The sequence below is a fragment of the Arctopsyche grandis genome, chromosome 6, assembly GCF_051622035.1.
Source record: "Arctopsyche grandis isolate Sample6627 chromosome 6, ASM5162203v2, whole genome shotgun sequence".
Lineage (NCBI taxonomy): Eukaryota > Metazoa > Arthropoda > Insecta > Trichoptera > Hydropsychidae > Arctopsyche > Arctopsyche grandis.
Genome location: NC_135360.1, coordinates 7,142,776 through 7,156,214, shown reverse-complemented (window position 1 = coordinate 7,156,214; position 13,439 = coordinate 7,142,776). Strand labels below are relative to the sequence as shown.

The window sequence follows — 13,439 nt, the reverse complement described above, 5'->3', positions numbered from 1 at the left end:
TTCATTATTATAATACTTTTTTTCCATTCAATCAACTGATTCTACACCCTTTCCTTACGTTTTACCTTCAACTTTGTTTCTATGTTTGAATAAATATACGAGTACTTTCTTTTGAAACCATTTGAAGATCCCCAACTAATCTTTAAATCAAATTTCACAATTTGGTTTCTTCAATCTGTGTTAACTCCTAGGATTTCATTAACCTAATACAGGTATTTTGATTTCATATATTTTGGATATCATTTGAAAATCAGCCTTGAATATAATATATTTAACATTTGCCATACTGTGATGGATATCGAGTGACTAGGAGGACATATATTTTATTTTATTTCTCCAAATATACTGAATGCGGGGTCTTCATAATTTATGTATTCCTCTTCAAACCCTCTATGATTCGAATTATGTCAATATTAAATAAAACCATTCGATTTCAATATCAACACAAGTAATTATTTTCGCGCCAAGTCTCTTGTACAAGTGCCTTACAGATGCGAGACAAGGGGAATTCAGTACGCGCCGCGCTCAATGGTCAGTGTGAGAATGATATCCACCTTAGAGTGACTGCTTCAGCAGTCATTTTTTTTAATTTCTTGCGTTTATTTTATTAAATACATAATAAAATGATTTTTATAGCTAATAACAATGATTAACCTCGCAGATTTTGCATTTCATCCACAGTGTAGTGCACTGGTAAAGCTACTATATCAGTAGATAGGTTGCGGGTTAAAGTTCCAGCCAAATACGCTGCTGGAAAGGTCTAGTGGTTATTAAAAAAATATACAGATCAATCGTCTCCTGCTAGAATTTTTCGATTTATCTAGATTAATTTTTAATTAGAATCCAATAAATTGGTATTTCCTCCCTCAGTTCCTTGCAAATTCAAGTTATCAGCATCTTGAATTATATTATCTATATGTATTTTTCGTAAATTTGCTGCGTATCAAAAATTTGTTGATTGTCAATAGATGCAATAGTTACGTTTGAAAAATTGTTGGTATTTACGTACAAAATTTAATCTTACCGTAATATAATTCTTGACATGACACATAATATACATATATGTATGTAAAAAAATAATTGAAATAAAATCTCAAATTTATTAACCATCTGATAAACTGTTCAATAAGAGCAAGGTATAATTTATTGTTAGTGTTAAAACTTCAATTTGAATCACGTTTACATATTATATAGGTATATAAAGTTTTCCGCCATTCTATGTACATACATACATATATATTAGTTTGTAGGCTTTTGAATAGTCTATTCGAGTTTTGGAGTGAAAATTTTCGATACACCATACAATATCGACGCTCGCCATCTTAGCCATAAAAAGGACACTTTATGGCTGGGAAAACCTCGGTGCTATGGAGGTCTCTAGTGGTGACCGCAGTCCGGGAAATGAAAAACGTAAATTATTTTCGGTCACCCTACATGTACATACCTAGCCTCCACATGCCCCTTCAATTCAGTTCCCGATAAGAGCTTTCAAAAATAAAGAAAAACACATTTCCTCTGAAACGAATTGTTCATCGATCGGTTAATTTTTCGATGCATATTCAAAGAGGCTAATCTAAGTGGATCTATCCCGCTGGAAAAGTGCAATTGTGCTACTATTGAAAAATTCAAATAGATATCGAATAAAAGAGCGGTGGGAAACATTCGTAATTATAAACAACTGCGACAATTTACAAACGGTCATTGAAAAATTAATGAACCCCACACACACCACTAACGACATCGTTAGCGAAAACTTAGCAGGGTGAGTTAATTGCACTTGAATTGTCACCAGTTGATTTATTTATCCGATTCTGTGTATTTGCGATTTATTCGTTGTACACTTATGTACCTATGCGTGTACACTGTATGAATGTAGGTTAAAGTGCGTAATCGAGGAAATGAAGTAGGTATTCATACTTGAGCATAATAAAAGTGTAGATTTTATGTGAGAAAATATATACATTTGCTGCTAATTTATGTGATACTTATCAATGAATTTCATTTTTACCGATTCTTATTACTTTTTATATAGTTTTGCTTAATGGAACCAATTCCGAAAATACGAAAATAAATATTATAAAAAACATTAACATACAAATTTACTCTATGCGTGTCGATGTGAGTTGACAAAAATTGTTGAAGAAAATTACATCATTATTAAAGTTAACGCTTCAAATTTTTTAATATATCGTACATTTACAGTTCAAAAAGTCGGCCATTAAAACTCGATAGTGTTGTGTCCGTTGATATTTCAATGATTGGTTTCGGATAAAGAATTGATACGTGAATTAATAACAAATATCAACAGCTGGCGTTGTAAACGAAACTGGAATAGGAATCAGAATCGGAAATGGAAGTGAAACAGGAATCAGGATCGCGATCAGAACCGGAATGGGAATCAAAATTGAAATTATAAATTAATAAATTTGTGTTTTTCAAATCATGTACTCCCCACATACATATGTACAAACATACGCGCAAGCATCTCGTCCATTTATATATATTATTATTATTTTATGGTCAATATATTATTTTATGGACGTACTAATAAGTCGACGCGATAATCGACCAAACAAGCCGTGGAAAACTTTGATTTTTCCGAACTAATAATTTAACAAACAACGTTATTTTAATTATAACATAACATTACAAGCTCTTTAATTAAGTTGATCCATTAATTATTTTAATATTCCAACTTATTGCTTGGAAAAATTAACATTAAATGAAAAAAATATATTTTAACCAACACTGAATCATTTATTTATTATTTTTTTTTATTATCTTTCAATAATATTATTATCTATATATTATTTATATGGGCGATGGGGATTTCACTCCCTATCGTCCGGAATAAAATTTATTATTATTATATCAAAATGAAACAAATTTTCTCATGTCGATTGATGAAAAATACAACCCCACACATTGTCAATAAAAAATATGAATATACAGGTAGCATTAGTTAAGTGATTGTTTAACAGTAGAGAGAGAGGTCTTGAGATAAAATCCCAGCCGGAATTGTTTTTTTTTTTTTTTTGATGATTATCGATGTTAGTATGATCTGAATGGTTATTGAAACCAGATCAACCGTCTCTTGTTTGAGTTTGTCAATTTATCTAACTTAATTTTTGTGATAGTTCCAATAAAATCAGCATCCGTTTCCTATCTCGCAAATTCAACTAATTAGAATTTGTTGATTGTTGCAATCATTGCATATGCTTGCGCTTTTAATTAATATCTACATATGTATATACCTAAATTATGTAAGGATATATACAGTGTTGATTTCGAATGATCTGTCATATGAAAAAATAAAATAAAAAATAAATACCTACAATGTATACAAACTGTTAGCGTACGGATAGATAAAGAGCATATTGAATCCGCCCAATGGAATTTGTTTAGAAGTGCGAAAACAAAAGGGGGGCGGAGGGCGAATTCGAGTGTCCTAAAAACCAGGAATTTCAGGTCCTGGAATCGATTTGCCATTAGGGAGCGTCTAATGGCCGCAAAACAATGGAAGAAAGTACGGCAGGGGAACACGTCGTCGTTCCACCCGTTATTCCGCTCGATTACTACCGATTTTACTATTGCGAATCGCCATAGCAAAAACCCAGCCTCTCCCGGCCTAATAATAACAAATAACCGGCCACGGCGAAATTAGCGCCTCCTACAACAACAATCGAAACCTTTAATACCTATATTGTATGTATATCGACTTGCGTAACGAAACATTATGAACCCCCCCCCCCCCATATACATTTGTATATAAAATGGAAAATTTCAAGAACATATGTATGTATGTATGTAGTATATGCGAACGCATATGTTTACAGTGTAAGTAGTGTCAATTTGGCCAGTGGCGTGCGACTTATTTTGCGACTTAGCGTCTCGCTAAGCCGAAACAAATGGGCGTTTTCGAAATGATAGCAGTGCAGCCAACGTGGCGGGGAAAACCCGAAATTATGGCCTGACCACATTTCAGTTTGTTTTAATTGCCCCGTCGTAAATCAAAAGTGGGCCGAGTCCCGTGTACATATGTACATATGTACATATACAGATATTACGTAGTAATATAAGGGTGACTATTAACTGATACGGCCCTGGAGTAATTTTACATATGTATATAGTGATAATTTTAAAAGTTGTAATCTTGCAAAAATTTATTTTTTCATTGAGTTTCAATATCAAACTGAGTGAAATTTGATTGGCTTGCGTCATCTAATATATAATTTCGAAAAAGACTTTGTATGTATGTATGTAAGTTTTGGTTCGTGGTTTTGGCCGTGACGCTAAATTTAATAAAAAAAACAAATGAATATTCAAATAAATTTAAATAAAATAAAAATATTCAAATAAATTTAATACAATTTTTACTATTAGATTAGCCATGTTTAAGCGGTTTATATTGCAAATACCGAGCGAAGCCGGGTAAAACCACTAGTTCATAATAAAATCCAATATATGTGATGTATAATAATTGTGTTGGTTTAAGACACAAATACATTAAAAAAATTGCACGTTTATTATTTGCCTAACATTGTACATCGGTGGTCGCCACGTGAGCACTTTTTGGGCGTAGTTTTTTTTTACAAGCCTCTTCTATGTATCATATCTTTCATTTGAGTATTATCTTTTTGGCGCATTTTTTCTATATGTAGTTGTAGTTTTCATTATAAAATATAATATGTATTTTAATAAAATAAATAAACAAGTACTATATACATATATTGTAATAAAATAAATCAATAACAGTATAAATAATTTCGTGTTAAATTTTTTAGAGAATATCAGTCGTTTCCTTTTTCTTTTTATTACTTTTTAAATAAAATGAACAGTAACAGTAATTTCATACAAAAATAGTATCAATAAATGGGCTTAGCAGGTACTATGTAATATACCATAATTATTCATTGCATTTATTTATTTTTTTAAAGAAACGAGAGCAATATCAATTTCTTGACTCTTATTCGTCTTTTATTAGTCGAAAAAACAGGTTCACGCCCAAAATATAAACTATGCCCGAAAAAATCCCGCGTGGTGACCACTATTGTACATATTATTTATATAAACTGAACTAATGAACCATTTAATTTAAATAGCCCGATAATAAAACCTGTTAATTTGGTAAATAATCTAAGCAGTAGCTAGTAAGTAATTAGCTAATTACAGATTTATCAGCCGGTCCGTTCAACTATTATAAACACTTATTTATTTGGTAAAATATAAACCAAACAGTAATATATAAAAATAATATATAAACATATAAACATAAAGTATATTTATAATGGATAAATATATATAATTATATTTATAATGGATAAAGTAATATATAAACATATTAACAATCGATTTAATTGTTTGCAGTCCAGTTAACATAAAAATAACCAAACAATAAATATATACCTACCCTGTATCGATCAGTTGATGCAAGCAAAAATAACCAAATGATTTATTTAACAAAATAAAAATCAATCAACCGGTTCAATAAACCAATTGACTTTTCACTTGATCCATTATAATTATGATGTATATACATATATAAATATATGTAGAAATGGACCCGTTTATATACCAATATAAAATTCACCAATCGGTTAAATTAACCAATTAAAAACCATTGACCAGTTCATTCAACTAACAGGCAATGAATTGAACCAATTGGATCATTGAGTAATTAAATCAGTTCGTTCAACTAAAACACAAACGGTCAACCAATATATAGATATGTATCAATTGAATCATAAAAAATGTGTAAAAAGATATATTTTTGACTTAAAATTCGCTAGATAATTAATTATACGTATAAAAAGCATCTGACTTTGGATTCCGATACAATCTTTTAAGACAACAATATTAATTATCAGTGAAAGCTGCAAAAGCCAAAAATATGTAAAAATTGCGAATTATTCTAACGCTCTTATATCATAAACGAGAAAACAACAAAAATCATTGTCATATTCGAATTCAGTGGGTCACATTTTAGTTAAAATTAATTAGTTTCAGCTCCGATATGTAAAAAAGTGATTTATTATTGTTGCTCAGTGTAATCAATGACCAATCTGATTACAAAGCCATTTAACCGATTCACTGATCTAATCTTGGTCAATCAACCGAAACCAAACTAAACCAAACACAACGCCACATGAAATCACATTTACATTACACTAATTTGTAAGCCTCGTAAATATAAAATTAAATTTAATCAAAGAATAATGAAAACTATTATTTTCATATTTAAATTGAATCATTTTTATTGCGTTTTTGAAACCATAATATATATAAAAACGGACTGTCGCTAAATATATTTGTATATTTGTATATTTGTATATTTGTATATTTGTATATTTGTATATTTGTATATTTGTATATTTGTATATTTGTATATTTGTATGTGACGGACGATCAACCATCAACCAGTATGGGGAACAAATTTTTTTTTTTTTCATATTTTTCAGTTTTTTAATTTTTTTCATTTTTTCAGTTTTTTCATTTTTTTCATTTTTTTCATTTTTTCAGTTTTTTCATTTTTTTCATTTTTTCAGTTTTTTCATTTTTTTCATTTTTTTCATTTTTTCAGTTTTTTCATTTTTTTCATTTTTTCAGTTTTTTCATTTTTTTCATTTTTTTCATTTTTTCAGTTTTTTCATTTTTTTCATTTTTTCAGTTTTTCATTTTTTTCATTTTTTTCATTTTTTCAGTTTTTTCATTGCCGGGGGCGCTGGCGGCGCTGGGGGCGAAGCCCCCGGGGTGCCAAAGGCATCGGGGCGCTGGGGGCGCCGGAAGCGTCGGCGGCGCTGGGGGCGAAGCCCACGGGATGCCGAAGGCATCGGGGACGCTGGGGGCGAAGCCCCCGGGGTGCCGAAGGCATCGGGGGGGCTGGGGGCGACGGGATGCCGAAGGCATCGGGGACGCTGGGGGCGAAGCCCCCGGGGTGCCGAAGGCATCGGGGGGGCTGGGGGCGCCGGAGGCGTCGGCGGCGCTGGGGGCGAAGCCCCCGGGGTGCCGAAGGCATCGGGGGTGCTGGGGGCGCCGGAGGCGTCGGCGGCGCTGGGGGCGAAGCCCCCGGGGTGCCGAAGGCGTCGGGGGCGCCGGAGGCGTCGGCGGCGCTGGGGCCGAAGGCCCCGGAGCGACGGAGGCATCGGGGGCAAAGGCGTCAGGAGGTCGGCGATGCACAAAACGTAGTTCGTAATTCGTAATCACTTCGTAATTCGTGCATCAATTTCTTTCCGAAACCAGTCGATTCAATATCTTTAACTTTATTTTTATTCGAGTTTCAATTCCTTTTCGAAACCACCCGTTGAAATCAACGGGTCCAACACTAGTATAAGATATAAACGATTTTTGAAGTATTCTAGAAATAAAATTTGGTTTAAGATTTTTTTATTATTTATTTTTTTTAAATTTATAGTGTAAACTAATTTACTCTGTAAAAAGTTAGTAAAAATAAATTTCACATAGGACAAATAATATTCACATAGTTTGCAATGGTCAAAAATATATATGTATATGTTACAGTAAGAGTGTTAAGTCAGTATCAGTATACACTGACTAGTAAGTGTATGCATCATCAAAATCACCTAGTAACAGTATACACGAGAGAATGATTGAACACATTTACTAATAAAGTTATATACTAGCTCTCCATACACAGTAAATGTTTACGAAAGGAATAATAAGTTGACATTATTAACAAGTATATAGTCGGCCTATGACGGATTAAACTAAAAACTGAAAGAATGCGACATTATATCGAAGAATATATTATTAATGAACAAAATAAAATTTAACCTTACCTAACCTGAAATCGTAGGTAAAACAGATATATGTACATACTTTAATTATTATATTTTTAGCCTTGTTAATTATTGTATATTTCGTATCAATTCATCAACAATTAGTTATTTGAACACAACCAATTATATTCCTGAGCATAAAATTCACTGGAAGAGCAACGACAAACTTTGGTCAACTGTCAAACCACTCAAATTTCATTCGTTAGCAGATTTACTAGTGCACAGCAGTAAATGTATAAATTTGCACGTCAGTGTATACTTTGTCTAGTATGATTATCTGTGGAATCTAGCGTCGCAAGCTTTAGCTAAGATCCAAAGCTGGTGTACACACTTATTTTTAGTATATGTATGTATACTGATTCGAGATTTGACGCTCTTAATGTAACATATACATATACATACATACATACATTCCCGAACTAAAATTTGACCAGAACTGAAAGATTCTTAAATTCGCACGGCACAAAGAAGAGAGCGCAAAAGAATCTGTGCGAATCGATATACATACTTAAATATCTGAGAAGGCACAAGACAAACCCGCCGAGTCGACGAAATCGACAATCGTCGATTTCCCGGGATTTCCCGCGGCGTTTCCCGGGACGGCCCGCTCTCGCTCACTCTCGGTTATTTCCTGCGGGAATTTCGGGCGTCCACGCGCACTCTCACTTAGCTAATGAATCCTCATTACCCTGCAAATGTGTGTACGCACGGCCCTGACTAATTTGACAGGTCGACTCGGCGGCCGCCATTATTTATTACAACCCCCCTCCCCCTGAGATACCCGCTTCGGGACCCCCACGAGAAATTAATCTAGTTCGGCCCCTGCGTCTTAAATTGCGACGCGCCGCCACTGTTTGCCCTACAGATTGCCGCTAATAAGTAAAGAAGACAAGCGCGCGTAATGTAATGTATGGTAAGTAATCTGCGAGCAAACAGTAATGTATGTATGTAAGTATTATTTATGCGTGATTTTATTAATGCGCATCGAAAGTGCTCGACGCTTACTGGGTGCACTTACTTACATAATGCCCATTTACGACAGCTCCATCTGACTGTAGATTGAAACTAACTTTTATTCCTATGACATTTTTTGTCAGATGCCGCGGATGAAACACCGCGTAAAAATCGCAGGACATATTATGATTGACGCTTAAAGTTTGTTTAACATAGCATTTATCATTCGGAATTTTGTATTTGCCGATTTTTTTTTATTTTTGATAATGTTGTTTCGAAACTATTGTATTTTTATATTTTTTTTTAGTAATTTTTGATTTTTTATAAACATATACATATGTATATATGAAGTACAACTACTCTATAGGCACTCGGCGTGTGCAGGATAAGTGTGAGCGTAAAAAATTGAGCAATATCTATTTTAAATGACCGCTATAGACGTCATAAGTAAATTGATAGTAGCTAGATGGGCGCGACTCACTTGTATATAAAATATATAAAAAATATTTCAGGCGTGATTTATTATTTCAAAAACAATACTTCTGGTGTCAATTGACATATGTGTTTGGTCACTTGAATAAATCTTACAATACGTATGTATATACAATCTATGGTCGAAAACTGGATTTACAAATTCGCTAAAAAAGTACCGCGAATGTAGCCGCGGGCAAAGGGCTACTCACAAATAACACTAAAACTTTTCAATAGTGTTCAAATTTATATTTTATATTAATTAAAAATAATTTATTTAAAGTCTCATCTGACCCTCTATTTTCATTTTATTTTTTTGTTGCCTTTATTTTTGGTTCATATTTCGTTTCATATTTAATATTGTTTTATTTTTATTGTGTTTCATTCACGGTTTTATTTTTACATATTGTATTATTTTTATTTTTCTTCTTTATTTAATCGACTTAATATTATTATTTTTATTACTGTTTTTTATAATTAATCTCGCTTACATGTTTCCGGTCATAGTGGCGGTTTAAAGAAACCTATAAAGTCACTATAGGTCTAAAGATAGTTTGAAATAAATAAATTTTGATTTTTGTTAACTTTTTTATCTTATTTGATATTTGTTTTTTTTTTTTGTATTAAAAACGACTTTCCATTGGTTTTGCCGCCTTTCCCAAGTATTCTTGAATAAATAAATAAATCAAATATAAAAAATATGTTGATTTGCAATTGGGATTATTGTTAGATTACCATATATTAAAAAAGGCCACTATCAAACTGACGGTCATTTTAATATCATCACACGTCGCCAGAGGCGCTGAACTACGCTACAAAAAACAAAATCCAAAAACTACACATTCGAAACAGTCACAAAACAATCATCTTATTGAATACCATTTATGTATGTATTTCATATGCGCAATTAGCGTTAATAAAAATCGACAAAATTATACAAATGCACGCGAAATCGGCTCCCCTACTTATGACATTTAGTATGTATCAGATACAAATACGTTCAAACGACAGAATCCAATTTCGATCATCACACGACATTCCCTCGTAAAATATGCATTCGACGTTTCGGCCAATTTAAACGAAACGATCAATAAAACTTTTCTCCCGAAGAAATAAATAAAATTGAGTTAACACACACACACAGCGACAGACATACCCCACATACATATTTACGTGTTATTTTGACTATGTCACTGTTTGCACATGTGTTCAAAATTGTAATACATTAAAGTCAAACGCGTTTACGGTCGATTGTGTTTAAGTATAGTTGAATAGATGCAAACATGTTTGATAACTTCATCAAGTATGTATGTATCTTTTAGTTTTTTTTTTTGCTTTATTTTCGCCTTATCTCACATTTGTTTATCACGGTGTTAATTGCTGTAATGTTATCACGTGTCGGAAGAAAATGTATCTGGATAAGAAAGAGACGTGTCTCGTCATTGATAGTGAGAATGTGTAACAAAAAGGCAGTCAAAACCTTTGATATATTCACATAGACATACATATGTACATATGCACTTAATGTTTACAATAAACAATACAAACATATTTTGCTGTTTGACTTACTTTTTTAGTAATTTTAAATTAAAATTTTAGAAAATTTGTCAGATTTTAAAATTTTTTAAATTAAATTAAAAATCTATCAAATTTTTCAAAATTCCAATTCACCCAAACTATTATTATTGAAGAAGATACAAAAAATGTATTTTTATTTTAAAAAATAAAGTTTTTTACATATATGTATGTATGTGAAATTGCCCGGCATTGCTCGTGCGGATGAATGCTTAAAAAGGCCACCCAAGACTACAGAGCCTTTCCAAAACTAATTTAGATTCATGTTGGGGTATAGGGAGGTTGTATATCAAATTTGATAATATGTACTAAGTTTAAAAATATGGTTTTTCATAGCGAAAAAACACACACCCGGCATTTTTATTTGGGAACTCCGAGATAACTTCAGTTTCACGTTCAATAGATTTTAAATGTATTATAGGCCTCATTTTGAAATCTTTGAGAAGTGAAACTTAAACTTTGAGAAGACTGAAACAATGTAGGCTGTCGCATATTTGAAAGTGGCGAAAGTCCAATTTCAAAACCAAAAAAACTATTTCAGTTTGCTTCATTCCCAAATTGTTGTCTTGCTTTAATTGGATATTACAAGAATCTCATAAGAAGCAAAATAAGATTATTAAAAGCCACCAGTATTTTTAAATATTATAAAACGCAAAAAATCATATTTTATTTAAACATTATATTTTCTCGAAATGAAGAAAAGTGGACTTACGCCGCGTACAAATATAGCGGCTCATTTATTCCAAACCCAAACAATTTATTCAACCAATGCAATGGTGATAGAGACGTCAAACTATCACTTTCACACCTTATAATTTCATCATCTCAACAATTCTAAACATAATTTTGATCATATCGACAATGCCATTCAACGAAAAGTCAATTTTTGTTTGTAAAATAAACCGATTCATATACAAAACATGAATTTAATATATAATTTGGAAAGAGACGTATGTATGAAAAGAGAGATGTATGTATGTAACCTTCGTTCGTTAGTTCGTAGACGACACGTTCGATTTTTTTTTTTCGATTCATAGGCGCCGATTCAATTTTTTTCAATTCAAAGTATTCAAATTCCCCAGGGGCGAAGGCGCTGAGGGCACAGGCCACAGTCAATTTAATAAAAAAAAAAAAAACAATTGAGTATTCAAATAAATTTATATAAAATAAAACTATTCAAATAAATTTAATAAAATGATCTATTAGATTAGTCATGTTTAAGCGGTTTATATTACAAATACCGAGCGAAGCCGGGTAAAACCACTAATGTACTATAAATGATGGATCAAGTGAATTAAGTCACAAGGTAAAGCGATTGCTTACCAGTATATATGTATATAAAAAAATAAATATTGATATATAATTGTATTGTACGGCCTCATACTGTATACTGTGCTACAGTGCTCAACCTATTTAGTGGTTTGTGTATTGATAAACTGTAGAAAATGCAGAATATAGCAATGCGTGCAATTTTAAATGTGAGGAAACGTAAGAATGTAAGAAGTATGTTAGATGAATTGAAATGGTTGGACATCAGAAATAGTCTTAAAGTAAGCACTTTAAAGTTTACATATAAGCTAGATAAGAATCTATTACCCAAATATTTTAATAATCATATAGTTAGGAATAGAGATATACATAATTATAAAACGAATAAATTAATTATAGGTAGAGTTAAGAAAGCTAAAACTGCAGGAGGTGTTTTTCACAGAGGTGTTCAAATGTATAATATAATGCCCTTCCTGAAGGCATTAGAAGTTCTAATAACATTGATGCTTTCTTGAAGGGTGTTAATGGATACCTTTGTGGAAGATAATTTATAATTTTTTGTTATTATTTTGCTATTTGTGTTAGGAATAGAGATATACATAATTATAAAACGAATAAATTAATTATAGGTAGAGTTAAGAAAGCTAAAACTGCAGGAGGTGTTTTTCACAGAGGTGTTCAAATGTATAATATAATGCCCTTCCTGAAGGCATTAGAAGTTCTAATAACATTGATGCTTTCTTGAAGGGTGTTAATGGATACCTTTGTGGAAGATAATTTATAATTTTTTGTTATTATTTTGCTATTTTGTGTTATGTGTATTAGCAGTTTGCTATATAAATAAATAAGTAGTTACATATGTAGGTCGTGGATATGGAATCGAAAAGTTTGATCACAAGCACGAGTATCGCCGCTTCTGCTATCTGGATGGCTATTAAAACCCAGATTAGATTTGAACATACAATAGATAGTCATAGTTTAAATTTGGGGTGACGATTTCAATGTCAAAATGATAGCACTATGGCATGTATGAAATAAGTAGTGTACTTACGATGGGTCGACGTCCATGAGGTCGGCAATGGTCGGATTTTCCGACCTGAAGGAGTTGCCATCCTCGTACGGTTTCACAATCACTTTGTTCACGGATGTCTTTCTCTGTTTGTCCCTTTGCAACACGCGCAACGACAACTGAACGTCTTTGAAATAGTCGTGCGGCTCGTTCGTCGCCGGATCACTCCCGTGCTTCAGCGAATCCGGGAGTCCAGGACCGGGGGGGATGCGGGGGTGCTCCCCTCCCAACGCCTCCTGGATCAACGGAGCATGGGGATGCATCGTCGCCGTCTCGTCTGAACCGTTACCGCTAAAAAGAAAAAT

At 32.7% G+C, this 13,439-nt stretch overlaps 1 protein-coding gene across 2 annotated transcripts in view; it reads right to left on the bottom strand.

Moving 5' to 3' along the window:
* Positions 1 to 13,439, bottom strand: part of LOC143913074 (extracellular serine/threonine protein CG31145) — a 149,425-nt gene that overhangs the window by 58,341 nt on the left and 77,645 nt on the right. For both annotated transcript variants that reach the window (XM_077432618.1, XM_077432619.1), the window contains one exon: positions 13,117 to 13,425. In XM_077432618.1, the coding sequence (XP_077288744.1) occupies positions 13,117 to 13,425 (309 nt within the window). The remainder of the gene's footprint in view (positions 1 to 13,116; positions 13,426 to 13,439) is intronic.